We start from the raw sequence: 18,258 nt of genomic DNA on the forward strand, positions 1-18,258 counted from the left end.
CCATAGAGACTCTATTTCAAGAGACACGCTCGATGTGTATTACCTCAAAAACATTCTCGTTTTTCCATATACACTTTACCTTGAAGTATTCCATTCAAAAAGGCCGTCTTCACACCAGATTGTTTCAACACCATCTTCTTTGAAGCAGCTACTGCTAGCATGGTGTTATAATGCGCACTCTACAGAATCATCTTCTGCTTGCTGAATATACACTTTAGCAAATAATTGGGCTTTGATGTGGATGTTTCCATCAGCTGCAACTTTTCGACATAAAACCCAGTTATTTTGCAATACTTTGCCATTTGTGGGATGTTCAGTGAACACCCATGAATCGTTTTCCTCTAGTGCTTTTAGTTGTTCATTAATAGCTTGCACCTAATTTTCCTTTTCATTTGTCAGCAACCTGTCAGAAAAAACAATTTGGATCTTTATGTTCACTAACTTTTCTTACCATCAAGAACTCGCCACTTTGTATCCAGGCTGTTTTTTCTGTTTTCCAACGTATCTTCATCAGGAAACTCAGGGACTCCAGTTTCAGAAACTCTGTTGATTCTGTGTCATTGTCATCTGATACTTGACTTTGTCCAGAATCAACTGCATAAAATTTTTCTTCATTTTGACTTCCTCCAGAAGCAGACTGCTAAGTAATGGTACATTTAATATGATCACTGCAGAAATTACAAACTATTCCTAGTTTAAGTTTTACATCATGTCTCATGACCACTTTCTTTTTTGAAGGAATTATTGACTCTAACTTCATCTTTGTCATTGATATACGTAAGAAGTTGACCAAAAGCAGCCTTCTTATCATCAAACTTTGAAAGAGAATTTCTGTTTACATGAACATAGCTCCCTGCTACAAAAATTTTTAGGTGATCAAGTTTTCCCACTGGTCAACTGTACCAGAGCTCATAATGAAATTCGTCTGAAGCTAAAGATCTTCAATTACGATTTAAAATACAGGCATTGGATTGCAAGTTTCTACCCGGAATACTCTTGCTAGTTTTCTTGCATTCAGCATCAAACATGAAGCTTCAACAGTTTCTCTATTTTCACGTTCGGCCACAATATTTATTCAGGAGTATAGGGTGGAGGAATCAGTGATTTTGTCCCCTTATCTATGAACAATTTCTTAACTGTGATGTTATTAAATTCTTTAGATCCATCACCTCTAAACTGTTTAACAGCACGTTCTTTCGTTTGAGCTTAATTTAAAAGTTGTTTAAGCACATTGTACACTTCATTTTTGTGCTTTGGAAAGAAAATTTGACAAAATTTACCGAAGTCGTCCTCAAAACCTAAATAATATCGAGCACTTCAAAACAACTCTGTACTCATTGGTCAATTGACAACTATGCTGATTATTTCGCCAGTGATTGTGGATTTATTTGCTCATCATCTGAATGGTAACCTATGCATCTTTCCTAATGCGCAACTATCACAGAATTCATCATTACAGCCCTCTACATACATATATTTCTTCTAGACGTTCTTGACATGTTGTTTATTTTGATGACCGAATGTTTCGTTGTACAACGTTTCTGAAGACATAACTGAGTTCCCTTGATTACAATTTTCAGGGATAACAACACACTTATTTAACACATACAGCTCATTTTCCACATACCCTTTCATGAATATATCAGCCCTGACTTTTTCTCGAATCCTGACTCCTTTACAACAAACGTTATATCCCAGTCGTTACATATGGCTGCTTTGGCTGATAACAAATGAGCACTTACATCAGGTACATACAAAACATTTTCCATTCTAGCACTCTATCATTCATTGTTTCGTCTTATTTCGATATAGACTGCCAAATGCATGCATTTTAGTACCTCGTTTTCCTAATGAAACCGCTTCAGGAGCATCAGATTCACTATACAAAAAGTTTGTTAAGAGTTGTGTGCTTTGTAGCATCACTGTCACAGTACAATTTATTTACATGAATACAATTTGTACTACAAGAACCTTTCGTGCATGAAGTAAACACGGTGTTCCCACTCACCTTCTTCTCTTGTCATGCGCCATTGCAGTCAAGAGCCTTCAGTGAACACGCGATTGTCCAATGACGTAGTTGTTTACATTTGTTGCACGTAAATTTTTATTTTGTTAGCTCTTTCGACATATTTTTCCGTGTGTTAGAAACGGCAAGTACACTTACGTCCGTTGCATTTTGTTCATACAATTCGATTGTTCAAAGTTTTTCAATAATAAGTTCAAACTCTTATGTACCGCTGGTTTTATCTCCCAGATTTCTTTAAAACTATCATATTCTTTTCCCAGCTTTGATAAAACTCGACCATTTAAAATACTTTCAGACAATGTTTCGTTAATTCATAATTTAGATCTACAAATAACTTTCAGCTTACTCACATGTTTCGTCGCATGTCACCCAAAAAAAATTCCACATCAAGCATTGCGTGTTGCTACTCTCAAATCACACATTTAGTTTGTCCCATATTTCTTTATCATTTTTGCATGTCAACACAAGTTCAGAAACTGGGCAGCTTAGCGCACTTGCTATCAGACTTTCTGCTTACGAGTGATTTTTTGCCATTCTGCATACGCTGCCTTCTTTTCATTAGTAGGTTAGGTTCGCGCGTGCCGATAACAATGTTTTCGAGTTCATACAAACGGAGCATCATAGAGATGTGCCATTTCTATTTTGGCCACTCTTCAGGCCCTTCAAGCTTATCAATATTCACTTTATAATCTCCTTTTGTAGCTATGTTCTTACTGTAGAACTTGTTTCACCAAAGAGTTCTTCATCCGCGCGCACTGCACTGAATCTTTGTTTTTTTTATGTATTTGGTTCATTTATACGGGCCAGAGCCCATAACCAGTTGTAAAATGTTAAGTCCAAACAACACAGTGTTATTTATGAAGGGCATATTTTCTCAGGACACAGTCACATAGGCCTACAACTTTACTTCATAACTAAAAATGAACTCCAAAGAAAATATATGAAAAAAAGAATATTGAAACAGTATCAAGGAATAACGCTTTACAGTAAACTTTTTTTCCTTTTATCACAACGTTTTCTTTGACGTAGTCACTGATGTGTTTCCTCTTGTTTTATATACTTCTTATTTTGTCGTTGAATGTGCTTTTCACCGGAGGAATATGAGTTACGGTGGTTTTTTTTGTTTTGCAATAAACTTAAATACCTAGCCTCGCAACAGCATGAAGCTCTGTATAGAGAACGCTATGAAGCTCAATCTATGTCGAAGTACAGTCTTATATCAGCTTGTGATCGAATTCATACACTAGTCTGTGGTAATTGTACAGTCAAAGATCGTTGAGAATGCATCGGAATGATTTAGAGTAATTTCACACTAACTGGTCGTGGTCCCCTTTGTAAGTTTCCTGAATACTTGAACATTACTACCTTGGTTTTAATTACGCGATTATGAATGTTACTGCACTTTAAAATGAATAACGAATCATTCAAATCGAGCTATCGATTTAATTTCGATAACTGCGAAAGGTATTGCAGTGTGTCTCTGTTTAGCTCAAAACTGTATGACGGTGGGAAGCCGCTGAATTTGTGTTTGCGTTGAGGTATTTGCTGATCAGATTATATCGTATTCCTCGACTGTAGAACAAAGAAACATTTCGCAACAGTTCCTAGATAATCCTAGAAACATTGGTTTATTATTTTTGTTTTATTGTTACCATAATGACGTGCATTTATTGCATAAATTTTTGAATAAATGACACTGATAATGTTTTCCTTAGTTGATGGACGATACTTCTTGCAGAGATCTTGGAATTGAAGACAGAGGCGCACAGGATACCCTTTGTGGCCTTTATAAATTATAAGGATGTATTGTGGTAGCAAAATAGACGCTATCGAATTACGCAGTTGTCAAGTGAATTGTTTTGTGCAGTGGAAGAGTTAATTACCGTTTTAATGGTGACGGTCAGCACTTAATCAAAATCTTACGGAGAGTTACAGTGGCTGGAACATAAATTTATAGTATACAACATCGTCTGATTCAAGCAAGAGGATCTTCCAAAATATTTTCAAAAGTTGGGATTTATGTAGGAAGAGCTAACTCATCGTCTGTAAATCAGATGCTGTTTCAGCATGTAGAATTTTATGAAAATAATTTCAACGATTGGGGAAGTAATTAAGACCTCGACGTAATAAAAATATTTCGTTAGTTCACCCAAGCAGCCTTAATATTTCTGTATTGATCTGTGTTTCGTACTACCTTTTTATGGGCTTTCATTATTACTTTGCAGCAATGATATCAGTGTGCCATTACTGAAAATTAGCGTATGTGCATCGAAAAATAATAAAATTTCAGTATTTACTCATAAATAGCAAATGAAGAAACGGTATCAAAAATGTAGCAAAACATTGCCCACGTAGCTAATATATTTATAATAGTTGTTTCCAAATTGGTAGGCTACTAAATAACTGATGAGATCGATGTGTGTGCCGAGAAATTATTTGAGAATGACTCCCACAATATTTCAATTAAGAGGTCTTATCATGTTGAACCATTCATAACATTTTTGAGCCGACATCCAACTCAAACACTTGTTACCTCAGATGCTTGGGGCAGAAACAGGGGAACTCGCTTGAGATAAGCCAGACGGACGGAAATGCCATTGCACCAAACCTGTAACAGATATGAAATATAATGACTCATGTTTCTCAGTTGTCAAAGACTACTACTAGAACTCCTCCATTGATTTTTCTGGGACTCAGCATCTTTTCAAGTAGGCTAGGCCTATGCAGCTCGGTTATGGCATCACTTACTGCACTTGGTTGTACAGAAATCTGCCATTTTGCTGCACTCTCTCTCCAAAAAGTAAAAGTAACCACATATATTAATAAACGCAGAATAATACATATGTATTAGAATATTTCTTCACTCACTCATAGGCCTGCGTTGATTATGCATAAATCATAAGTAGTTGCTAATCTGCTTACTTAACCCTGCCCCCCTCTGACTCACAGTGTAGAGGATAAAAGTGTTCTCCACTTACATCTACCCGCAGTTACAGTTTATGCTTCTTTCACTGACAGTCTTACTCCCCTGCAGTGCCTCTTCTATTCCATTCTCACATTCTTTCTTGGCAGTCATTTCTCGTCTTCAATCCCAACCTCCATCATTAACCTTGATGCACAAATTTTCAATTTATATTGGAGAGCTGCAAATGACATTATCTGTTGCTTTTGATAGTATTCATCAGAGGCTGTGAATTTTTCCCTCTATTGACAGTGTTCTAGGCCTGTCTCTTTGTTTTCTGTTTTCAGGACATACCCCATTTCTTTCTAGTTTGATCTGAGCATTTGTTTGCCAACTCATTGAACAAGATTTGTAGAAACTTCCTTGCAGATTAAAACTGTGTGCCGGACGAAGACTCAAGCTCGGGACCTTTGCCTTTCGCGGACAAGTGCTCTACCAACTGAGCTACCCAAGCACAACTCATGCCCTGTCCTCACAGCTTTAATTCCGCCAGTACCTCGTCTCCTACCTTCCAAACTTCGCAGAAGCTCTCCTGTGAACCTTGCAGAACTTAATCTGCCAGGAAGTTTCATATCAGCGCACACTCCGCTGTAGAGTGAAAATTTCATTCTAAGGTTTGTAGAAGGTGGTCATTACTGGGATGTAGGTAAATCTGTATACTGCTCTGCCTCAATTGATATCTTTCTCATTTTGAGAAACATCTCCCCGACTGCATTAAACAAGAGAGTATGTTGTCCCAACTTGTTCCCTTATTTCTTCTTCCAGCTTTCCATCTACACCTGTAACAACCTTTTTGAAGCATGATCACTCAACTGTGATCTTGAGCTTTTCTTCAGTTTGGTTTATAATCACATTATTTGTTTTTCCATGTACATGTGAATGTAATGCAATGCATACTTCTGAAAATGTCATATTTGTACCAGCAGTTCATGCACTATATTGTGTGAAATCCTAATGAATTAATTTACTCACTTCAGTATAAAACCCTGAAGTTGAAACCCTGTGTATTACTCTACATATAAGAGTAATGCAGCAGTCCAAGTAACAGTACACCTAAGAGTAATACAGTTTTTTTTTTTTTTTTTTTTTTTTTTTTTTTTTTTTTTTTTTTTTTTAAAAAAGCAGATCATCCTTAGAATGTCTTGAAAGTCTCTTTGAGTTTGCTGCCGGATCCTGAAATCATCTCTATTTGATATTTCGCCAATCCAACTGTTTGCCATCTTCAGGAGTATGCTGATGAGTCCTGCTGAGAATTGAGAACACACTGCAAATCAGTGTCCTATATAGGCCTTCATACTGTACACAGCGCATGTGCTGTCCATCGCAGTTGCTGCCCTCCAGAAGCGGGCAGGTGGCACCGCCGCCAGTAGAACACTGGTAGCAACGATATATCGCACTCAAGGGTGATTTTCGAGCACTCAGACTGGCCATACTGAAGAACTTTCTGTTTCAATGCGGGGTAGTATAGGATTCCACGTTCTGCTAAGAGGAAAACCATTCTCTCTATTAATTAAATTATCCGCCAACCTAATTTCAATTGCCTCTTTATAGACACTGTTCCAAAAACAAGAAGTGTTGGCGACTATCACTTTCATACTGTTTCCCGTGCTACTGCTGATTTTTTCGAGGCTGTTGTCGTCTCGTGTGATGGCAATGTTCCATACATGTCATGAATTGTGTGAACTGTACAGCTGATGTAAGACTTCCCATATTAACACAGAATTTTGTAACTGGCTTTCCTAAGTGCCAAACAATCTTTCACAGAACTGAGTAGTGCCCTAATCTTGGAATATGGGCGGAACACACTCTTTATGTTAAAATTCCTTAAAATTCTTCCAGTCTTAAATGATATGCCCCCAGCATAAGGAATAAAGGCCACTGATCTATGTTCCTCTTCATGCGCCTTTGGTCATGGTCCAGTCTCCATAGCCCAATGAATCTGCTCCTAATAGTATCCATTTTCCTTAAAAACAGCCATCAAATGCGCAAATTCTAGGGTTAAACTGTACATGTTGGAAATAGCATATGCTCTATGCACCAAAGTCTTATGGACGCCACTGCGTTGGTGTGATGGATGACAACTCTTAGACTTCAGACCCAAAGTATCATCTGGTTTTTGTAAACCATAGCATCCAAAATTGGAAGCATCTCATGACTTTGAATCACCTCCTTTAATGCACAGTTGAAGACAGTTGGAGTGGTCCAAAAATCTATTAAGAACATCACATCCATGTGGCCAGACAAAAGATGTATCATCCATATATCTCCAGAAGCATGTTGGTTGCAAAGCTGAAGTCCTCCATAAATAAATTTGTGACTATGGGTAATAATGGACTACTCCGTCATTAAATTGAAAATACGTGGATGTCAGCACATGGTGACAAAGCTTCACCAACTCTTCAGTTTTTCACTAATCAAACTAACAGACTCTTCTCCTGAAGATAGAGAACAGTTGGATCACCGAAATATGGAATATCTTTAGAAAGGTCTGACCCTGTTTGCTTTTCTCTTTTTGATCTACTTAAGTAGAGTTCTTGTTTCCTTTTACTCTTTCAAACACTACCAGACTTCTTACTCTACACATTTAATTTACTCCCTCTGTTTCTTAAGGAAGAGCTTTGAAGGAGCTTAGAATCTTTCTTTTGTGAATTGAAGCTAATCCAGTGACAAATTGTTATACAGGCTATTGCTTTTCCCCTTGCTTTCCACGGTCTTTCTTTTCCAGAGATCTGATATGATTGTCTTAAATATTCCTTTTGTGATATTTGGCCAATTCCACCCTCAAATTACTCTTGTTATAATTCACAATATTTTCATCCACATATTTCTGAGATTCATACATTTCCACATAATGAGTCCAAATCTATTGCATAGTTTCTGAGTCTAAAACTACATTCTTGTGGCTATTATGCCCATTGTCATTATTTTGTTTGGTTATTTCTTCATAAAATTTTGATTGTCTTATTCATTTCTTGTATCTGTTCTTTTTCTAGGTTTGTTAGCTTGCACTTTTTGCCATCCAGTCCTTAAATGTTTTACTTGGTTAGTTCATTGTTTGTTTTATATTATTGATTTCTTCCTATATTTGTTTTGACATATTTCCATTTCTTCTCATCATTCATTGTTTCAATCATGTCCTGTGTTATTCATTTCGTCCTTGTTTTCTTGCACTGTTCTCTCCCAACATTGTAAACATCTAAGTTTTCACCATAACTTTTTTTTGGTGCAAGTAACAGCTTGTATCAAAACATTATTTGCACAACTGGAGATGACATCAGGAACATTGCACAGAATGCTTCTCACCCTAGTGTCAGTAAGAAGAAAGTGAGTGGCTATATATGCAAAAGAGGAAGAACAAATAACATACTCCAAGAATGAAGGTTGAGAATATAAATAGACTAAACTAGTAAGCTGAATGAAATTGAGTCTCTGGTAAAATATCTGGCAGAAATAGTGACTCTTTCAAATCATTGGCCTCTGAATTCAATGGCATCTTCCCCACAATGGCTGCAAACACTACATCCAATAATAAACAAACAAATACAGGTGTATTAGATTTACTTCTGCAGACACTGGACATACCACCAACAATATTAGGTTAAAAAATACAGTTCCCAGGGAGATAACAGAATTCATCAGGTCATTAAAAAACAGTAATTCTACTGACTTTGCTGGTGCTTGTGGCACAATATTTAAGTTTCATGTTGTCTATATAGTGTCTATATATCTACCTTTGTACTCGATCAGTGAGGCAGGGACTATTTGCTGACAGGCTTAAATTGGCTGTAGTATCACCTCTGTACAGAACTGGACCCAGGTCAACCACCTCCAATTACAGACTTTTGCCAACCTTTCAAATCTTTTCAAGATGTTTGAGGAAATGGTACATCAGATCAGGACTTGCCAGTTGTGACCCAATTTGCCTTTCATAAAGGGTTATCGCTGAAGAAAGTTATACGAGACTTCAGAAATTAAGTGTAGCAGCCCTAAACAGTGAAAAATTATCTCGTGGGTGTGTTCTGTGACCGTGCTGTAATCCTCTAAGCCTTTGATAGTGTGGATCACAAAACCTACTTGGCAGATTAAAGTTTTGTGGCATTAATTACATCACTTCACAACACAAAGCAGAAGGTTTCATTAATGGACTGCATCTCAGGCATGAAACTTACTTAAAACGAGGGCACAGAACTAGTGGAGTGCCACAAGTATTGATACTGAATCCACTCTTGTTCATAACGTATCTGAGTTACTGTCTGTTGATTTTAAAGGACAGTTCAGAAACTAATGTTTGCCAAAGACAGGCATACTAATCAAGGGTTCAGACTCACCCACAGCAGACAATCTGATGATAGATAAAATTTGGTTTTGCCATATTATGTGTTTTCAAGCAATCAATAATGACCTTTTAGCACCTGATGTAGACAATAGTGTTCATAGGCTAAATGAAACACACTGCAGATAAGAAGTTAAAATGGAATCAATGTGTAACTGAACTATTAAAAGTAGCTCAGTTGAGTTTTATAACCCCCAATCTGTTATCCTAACAACAAGTGTGTTGGCTTATTTTACAAATTTTCACTTATGATTATGTTGTGGAATTATACTCTGCACCAAATAGTGTCTATGCACTAGATGTGAGCAATAAGATCATCATGTAAAGTACATTACTGTGCTGACACTTTTTTTAAAAGATCCTCAAATTTGTGCAATCGCTTCCAAGTACAGCTACTCTTTACTGCTTATTACTCCTGATAATGAAAATCAATTTCAACTGAACTATAATTTATATAGTCTCAATACAAAACACGAAAATAACATGAGTTGGTTTTACTATTACATCAGTTACAAGTAAATGATGATCTGTATCAGCATTTGTTCCTGATAAGGATCTAGCATTTTTGATACTGTTTTTCAATGCATATGTGATGTGGGTAAGAGTAAAGTCTATTTGGCTTGTTCTGAAATCCCGTGGTTCTTTCCACGTGTACCATTAGAACAAAGTATCAGTAATCCATACGTACTTTTCCTTCGCAGAATCTTCTATGCATATTATCTGTTTCTTTTTTTTTACCAAGTTGAAACAACTACACAGTTTCTCCTTCCTTTCCTGTGCCAGTAATGCTACTTAACTCACCAGTTATAAAATAAATCACCTTTCTTGCAATTTTGGGTCAAGTGAACATACCGATATTGGGTGTTGGTTTCATCTGGTAACTTAATTATATTGCAGTGTGTAACATCATACATGTGCACGCAGGAAGAGAACTGTATACTGATAAAGTTTATTTTGCGTCTCTTAGTTTTTGTAATGTAGGTTCTGGTGACAGACTAATCTGTAGTGTAGGCCAAGATCTATGTTATGTCGGGATGTGATAATTTGTTTGAGAGTTGGCTTATCAGTATCGATCACTTTTGATCCCAGGTCTCATCTACTTCTTTTCTGTTGATGTCTGAAGTTGGCATGTTGACATAAGTTTCATTTAGCTCAGTGCAAAAATTGTGTCCTCCCATACCCATCATCAGTTCAAAGAAAGGGTGAGGGGGGAGGGTGCTTAATTGCCAACCTATATTTACTGAAGAAGCATTGCTTGCAATAGAAGTTGACAAAATCAATGGCTGATATAGCAGGACCGCAGTATGCTGTGCACTCTGTAAGCAAATCAGTGTGTTACATACTCATGAAAGAAAGTGCTAGTTGAGTACAATACTATTGCAGCTAGGACTATTACGCGGGTCCCCCCCCCCCCCCCCCCCCCCATGAGGAGATGCTGAACCACTAGATAGTATATGTGTAACTGTTATAAAATCATTCACAGTGTGCTTTTCTTAGTCACTTTTGTTTACTGTAATGTCACCCTATGTAGATTAGATTAATACTTGTTCCATAGATCATGAATACGACACTTCGTAATGATGTGGAACGTGTCAGGTTAATGAAAGATGTATGTACAAGATATTACATTACACAAAATATTGCATGACACTAATGTTTAAGTTAGTTTTTTCCCCTCCCTTAATTTATATCTAAAAATTCAGCCAATGAGTAGAAGGAGTTGTCATCTAGAAATTCTTTTAATTTATTTTTAAATGTTGGTTGGCTATCTGTCAGGCTTTTGATGCTGTTTGGTAGGTGACCAAAGACTTTTGTGGCAGCATAATTTACCCCCTTCTGTGCCAAAGTCAGATTTAACCCTGCATAGTGAAGATCATCCTTTCTCCTGGTGTTATAGCTATGCACACTGCTATTACTTTTGAACTGGGCTGGATTATTAACAACAAATTTCATAAGTGAATATATATACTGTAAGGATCCCTAGATCCTTAAATAGATGTCTGCAAGATGACCGTGGGTGGGCTCCAACAATTATTCTGATTACACGTTTTTGAGCAATGAATACTTTTCTACTCAACGATGAATTACCCCAGAATATGATACCATACGAAAGCAGTGAATGAAAGTAGGCATAGTAAGCTAATTTACTGAGATTCTTATCACCAAAATTTGCAATGACCCTAATAGCATACGTTTCCAGTAACAGGCATGGGAGTCCATTGCAGTAGTATCATGGTCGCATAGTGTAGTTCAAATCAGATGTATGAGCAGAAACATCTGTGTGGAAGCACAGGCTGCTCAAATCTTACTATATGTGAATTTGGCTGATTAAGTAAGTAAATAGAGAAAGAAGACTGAGGTACATGCTGATAAATGGCTCTCATACAATGTTTAATTTGTTGAAAGTACACCCAGAGCAGTGCAAACTCGCAGCGTAAGACTATGTATAAATTGATGTGAACAACATATCTATAAATGTTCTGATGCTTCTAGGCTGTGCAGCTTTTATCTCCTTGGGAAGAATGATTCAAGCAGTGAAATAACTGAGGGGAGAAATAGCAGTGTTTATCACTGACACATTGCTGTGATTACCAGTAACCTTATCACTGCCTTACATTCAAGATTATTATGAAGTCTACAATGTACTACACTATGATTTCTAGACCATAAGGCTTTACATGTAGCTCATCTGTTCCTCCAGTTACTCCCCGCATGTGTGGTGTCTGTGCCTCTCTATCTCCATCTATATCTTGAGTCAAGTTGATGAGAGCCTCATACAGTTACTATGCACGCTCCAACAGTTTGGGTGATCCAATAGTTTGTTCAATGCAGATGTTATTCTCACTGTGATGCAATTGGTGATTTCATTTCTATGTTTCTTGGCGAGGCTTCATAACTCTGGCAGAACAGTGCCAACTCCTGGTCTTATTTTAACACTAAAACCAAGTAGATCACTTCATGAGTTCCCAACTGGTACTGAAGTTTTCACATCAACATTGTCTACCTCTTGGTGGGGTAGTTCTAAATCACTTCATTTGCAGAGAACTCATGTTGTTTCAGATATTGAGGGCTAAAGTGTGCACAGCAGTTAGTGAGAATAAGAAGAAATCAAGGACCATGGCAGAAACTTTTGAGGTATGTTAACAGTTTTGTATTACACCAAAATATGGAAGTCAGTCAGGAGGATATTAAGGGAAGTCTACAGAAAAAGAGGAATTCTGAATAATGGTACACAAGTTTTGTTGCAGTGTGGACTTTCGGGTTTGACATAACTTAGTAGAACTGCCCCTTTTTGAGGATGCCTTCAAATGAAGTTTATAAGATCAAAAAATTAGAGAAATTAATTTAAGATGCAAAACAGCCTGCCATAGGGGATTATACTAAACTGGGGATAATATAATGAGCTCAAAACAATACAACACTGAACTCTCATTCGGGAGGGCGTCAGTTCAATCCCACGTCGGGCTATCCTGATTTAGGTTTTCCATGATTTCCCTAAATCACTCCGGGCAAATGCCGGGATGGTTTCTCTGACAGGGCACAGCCGACTTCCTTCCATAATCTGAATGGACTGATGACTGCACTGTTTGGTCTGTTCCCCCAAATCAACCCAACCCAAAATAATACAGTAGTGTACGTAGTTTTGATATGAAGGTAAATCTGCAGACTTCATCATGTTGGAACCAATATTAATTGTTGTAGAAAGAACATGAAGGGAAATTTGCAGACTTCATCATGTTGGAACTGACATTAATTGTTGTAGAAAGTATAACTATGTCAGTTACAACATGATGAAGTCTGCAAATTTCCCTTCATGTCAAAACTACATACACTACTGTATTAATTTTTTGTTCTGCTTATTATATTATCCTCAGTGTATTATGATCCCTTATGGCAAGCTATTTTATATCTTAAAATAATTTCTCAAATTTTTCAATCTTATAAACTTAATTTGAAGGCATCCTCAAAAAGGGACAGTTGTAGTTTCATTACTCAAATAAGGAACGGGCAGTATCATAGAAAAGTTAAGCTGCCCTAAACCTTAAAGGTAGGTTTGAACACTGCCATGGTTTGCTAGACATGTTCCTGTTGAAGCGGTATACTCCTGTTTTCCTCCGACCTTTGAAGTAACGGCCAGTCAATTGTAGGGAAATATACAGTTTAACATGAGATCTGGATCATGGTGCAACTTGGCATTATCACATTAAAAGCTCGTTGTCAATGAAGTAATTTCTGTCCAAAAAAGACCAACTGAGGATTGAACTCTAGATCTTAGGGTTTGTACTCTAGCACTGCATCAGTTTTGACTGTGGCCCTGAGCAATCATAGCGTAGCAATGCTCTAACATGATGTGTAGAAAAGATGTAAGAGAAGAAGATTTACATGTGTCCCATGTAGATTACACCCCCAAAATCTTGAAAATCGGTTTTTAATATAAGACAGTGCACACTAACGAATATAGGAATTGGTATCAGCCTGATTGTGTGGTCCCACAGATTCTCAGTTGAACCCGGGGAGTTTGATGGCCAGGGGAATACAGTAAACTCCTGTGCTCCACAAACCATGCACATATATTGCAAACTCTGTGTGACATATTGCATTGTCTTGCTGGTAGATGCCATTGTGTCAAGGAAGCAAAGCAAACTGCATTTTGCGGTGGACATGGTCACCAATGATAGAGCCATACTTGTGTTGATCCATAGTATCTTACAGAATGACGAGATCAACCAGGCAATGCCACAATAACATTCCTCAAACCATAGTCCTCCCTCATCTGGCCTGGACCTTTGCAACAATTGTTGCAGGTACATACATGCTATTAAGCTTCTGTTCAGTGGAGCATAAAATGTGATTCATATGAAAAGGCCAACTGTCGCCACTCAGTGGGTGTCCAGTTGCAGTATTGGTGTGCAAATTGCAGCCTTTGTCGTCAATGAACAGCAGTTAGCATGAGTACATAAACCAGGTGCCTGCTGCAGAGGCCCATGTGCAGCAAAGTTTTCTGGCTATCACTGAGGAGGCACTGTTAATAGCCCCTTGGTTCATCTGAGTCTTCAGTTGCACATATGTTCACCCATACATGTCGCCGCAACCATCATTAATCCCCTTCATCTGTGGCTCATGATGCATCACAGTGCATTGCCATTTTGCCATACACTGTATTGTCTGCATCCTCCAGCATGCTTTTATAGAATTGAGCCATTGGGGTATGTTTCATACCAACCCATAGATTCAGACCACCAGTTCTCGTATCCTTAATAACAAAACTGCTTGTCTATGATACTGCAATGCTGACTCCTATGGTAGAAAGAATGTCTTTCAATGTGAAGTCCATGAGATTGTAAATTAGATTGCACTCTTCACTTATAGTCATTAATATCAATGTTATTGATAGAAACTTTGCTAAGTGGAAATTTCAGTTCGAAAGTAAACCTTAAGCACCTATAAGCCTTTCTTCACTTTTGCCTTTGTTCATCTCACAACAGCTTTGGAGTGATCTTGTTTGGATTTATGAGAGATGTGAATTGACATATTGAAGTGGCAGAACACACTGGTTTTTATGAGGTACCTCAGTTGATAAACTCATTGATCGTAGAAGGCAAAGATGTGCACAGTTTTAATCATTGTCCGATTTTAGTTTTAATATGATTTTTAAAAATCCACAAAACATACACTTGAATGAGTATATGTATTGCTGTTTTTATGTCAAGGCTGATGACAAGTATTTGCAGCCGTGTGATATTCCCAATTTTGATAAAAGTTGCACAAAAGAATCACTTGATTCCTGTCTAAACCAGTCTCTTTCACATTGTCTTGTAGTAATTCACTGTATTTTTATTTTCTATGTAATGTTGTAGTTGTATGTTTGTTGTTTTATTTTAAGAATAGTAATTTGCTTTCTTTTTAATTTTTAGCATGTCCCAGGTATCTCACGAAGGATGCAGTGCAGTAGAAAATGATATTTCATCAACTTATCTGCATGCAGACTCCAGTACCAAGTCTGTCTCTGTTGTGACAGAAAGCATAATAAACAATGTTAAAGAAAAGTTGACTGATCAAGGAGACAATAGCTTATCTTCTGGTGTACCACTGAAGGCATCCAGCGGTGAAAAGGAGAAAATGAGAGATAATAAAATCTCCTGTGGTGTATCAACAAATGTCACGTTCACATGTAGCACTTGTTTCAAACAGTTCTTATCAAAATCGGCCCTTATCAGACATGTCTTTATTCACTTGCCTGATGCACCAAAGCCAGGAGATATATGTGAACTATGTGGTGAAGTGTTTCAATCAGCAGAATTTCTTCAAAGACATGTTGTGTCATTCCATGTTGGAAAATCTGTTAGGAATGGTGCATTGATTGGACAGGATAGTGAAATACCTGTAACAAATAGTCCTTGTGAAGATTCTTTTGAACCACCAAGGAAAAAACAGCGCTGTGTGGATACAACTGGCAATATTCTCATCTGTACTCTTTGTGACAAGAGTTTTTTGCGTTTAGACTTACTCCGGAAGCACTACATGGTACACACGGGTGAGAAACCATATCGTTGTGAGGTATGTGGCAAGACATTTGTCCAGAGAGGTTTGCTTGGTAGGCATCAGTTTGTACATAGTGCTGTGCAGCCATTTGCATGCAACTCGTGCCCTGAACGATTTTCAAACACACAAGCCTTGAGACAACACACTCTTGTTCATACCAGTGGAAGTGGTTTAGTGTACAATTGTGAGATGTGTGGTGTACCATTTACTGAACATGCTGGCCTTAGACGTCACTGGATGAGCCACTCAGGAGAAGATCCTTACCAGTGTGATATATGCAGCAAGTCATTTGCTCATCCTGGTCACCTTAGAATGCATCGGCTTGGTCATCTTGAAGAGATTCACTTTTTATAAATTCTTTGACAGTTAATACTTTTGAGCTATTCATTCTTAAATCCAAGATACACACTCAAGTTTCCCCCTTCCAACACTGAAGCAGTCATGAGTAGTATCTGTAAATGTGGGCTGTAGTTACAGATCATCATCATCATCATCATCATTACCAATTTGTGTCCTCATTGATACTGTTAATATTGTTGTTATTGATTAATTTGTTTTTTTGAAAGTTTGCAATTATAAGACTCGTCATTATATCCTTGATTGCTCTCCTCACTGTTCCCTACAGTTATTTCTTGACCTCCAACTGCTTCAGAAATAATGGAGGCAAAAAGTATAGACTTGTTTTATCAGTTGTTCTTGGATGGAATATTGAACCATTAATTTTACAGTAATCTTGACTGTCAGTCAGTCAGTCAATGCTGTTAACTTGTTTAAATGCTTTAGCTGTAATTAAATAATTAATTGTTACAGCTTTTATGTTGATGGCTGCTTTGTTTTAAGTTCCTAAGTGTAATTAACTGCCCGAAAGTTTTGTGTGTGATAGAGAGATGAATTTTCAACAAAGTGAAGTACCAATAAAGTGTGATTTGCAACAATCTAAAAGTGTTGTAAGCATAATTTTTTATATTCAAAACAGTTTGTGTTAAACACTATTAAAATTATGTTGCTAGGACTGCAGAATAAACAAAATTATTAATTTTATGCAGTCTGTTATTTGTGACTGAACATGTTGACTTTCACATTTCTTTCAGCATTAAAATGTTATTTATATGCTTTAAAATATAGGGCTGCCCTACTAATTTTTATTGCATGGAGTTGTAACATGGTAAAATTTTCTTCTTTTTTTGTTATTGTGGAAGAGGAGATGAGTGCGGGATCCAGCACTCAGAAAATTTCATGCCAACAACTATTTGTACTCTGTCATTCAGTTTTAATCACATACATAACACCCAGAAGTGGGTGACAGAGGTTGCTTTCACTTTTTGGATACAGATAATTTAAAATAAATCGACTTTTGTTGTCTCAACGTTAGCAGAATATAGCTGGTAAGTGAAGTATGATAAAAAAAAGGGAAAGTTATATGGTAATGGATATTTGTGGTTTGAGAAATTCTGAAAACTGACTGACAAGCTGTATGTTAGTCAAAATGAAGAGAAAATTTGAAAAATTATTTATTTTTGGGCCCTACACTTTCTTCTTTTCTTTTTTGTCACCGTGTGAATGGTATTATATCACCCCAATAGCCAGTAATAGCATTTGGTGTTCATGCAGAGTGGATGCTGATTCCCCAGGCATCAACTATTTTCAGTACAAACAAGTGGTGATCTAAACAGACACACAACAGTGGAAATACTTGTTTGCACATTTAAAAAAATCTGTGATCTTCTTTAAGGTTTACAGGCAGGAAGATAAAAGTATACTTAACATGATTTATTAACGTACAAGTAACCGCTAGATCAGTGGTTCCCGACCTGTGGGTAAAAAGTGATTTCCTATGGGGTAAAAACAAAAGTGTACAATTATGTTTCCAGTCATAAAATTAAATTATACTTTAATGCATGACATGTTGTTGGAATTTCTGCTTGTGAAATTAATGTATGAGCATAATCTTTCTCACGTAATCCATCAACTATACACATACTGTTTACTTTGCAACTTCATCTCTGACAGTAAAATTGAAACAAAAACATCACATATGCTTGTATATCTCATGAGAATGCCTTCTCCAAGTTGTTAGTTCTTGCAATAGACCAAAAAGTGCTTATTTCACTTCGCAAAGAAAAGCGAAATAACTAACAGCACAACAATAACTACTTAATGGCTACTGTACTGCTATAGTGCCTACACTTTATTATTATTGCTGTTGTTAGTGACCATGGTCAAACACAAAGTATTAGCATCCCAAAATCTTCAGTTTCTGCCAGTTCAGAAGTAAAGACAATCGAATGATTTACAAACAGTAGGCCTAAGTATAGTACACACATTTTAGTTTGGTTGATTTTGAATGGCGGTGCGGGAAGTGTGTGAACCAAGTGTTTTAGGGAAAGGAGTGTT

General features: G+C 37.1%; 1 protein-coding gene across 2 annotated transcripts; it reads left to right on the forward strand.

Annotated features, from left to right (window-relative positions):
* The first annotated feature begins 3,303 nt into the window (after positions 1-3,303).
* LOC126336647 (zinc finger protein 135-like) lies at positions 3,304-16,905 on the forward strand. 2 transcript variants are annotated; one of them, XM_050000583.1, is made up of 3 exons: positions 3,496-3,564; positions 12,382-12,456; positions 15,237-16,905. In XM_050000583.1, the coding sequence occupies exon 3, from the start codon at positions 15,238-15,240 to the stop codon at positions 16,216-16,218; it is 981 nt and encodes a 326-aa protein (XP_049856540.1). In that variant the 5' UTR covers positions 3,496-3,564; positions 12,382-12,456; position 15,237; the 3' UTR covers positions 16,219-16,905. The 2 variants fall into 2 exon arrangements, with proteins under 2 accessions (XP_049856531.1, XP_049856540.1); XM_050000574.1 differs by lacking the exon at positions 12,382-12,456 and having other exon boundaries at positions 3,304-3,564.
* The last annotated feature ends 1,353 nt before the right edge of the window (positions 16,906-18,258 follow it).

This window comes from Schistocerca gregaria, chromosome 1 (assembly GCF_023897955.1).
Source record: "Schistocerca gregaria isolate iqSchGreg1 chromosome 1, iqSchGreg1.2, whole genome shotgun sequence".
Classification (NCBI taxonomy): Eukaryota; Metazoa; Arthropoda; class Insecta; order Orthoptera; family Acrididae; genus Schistocerca; species Schistocerca gregaria.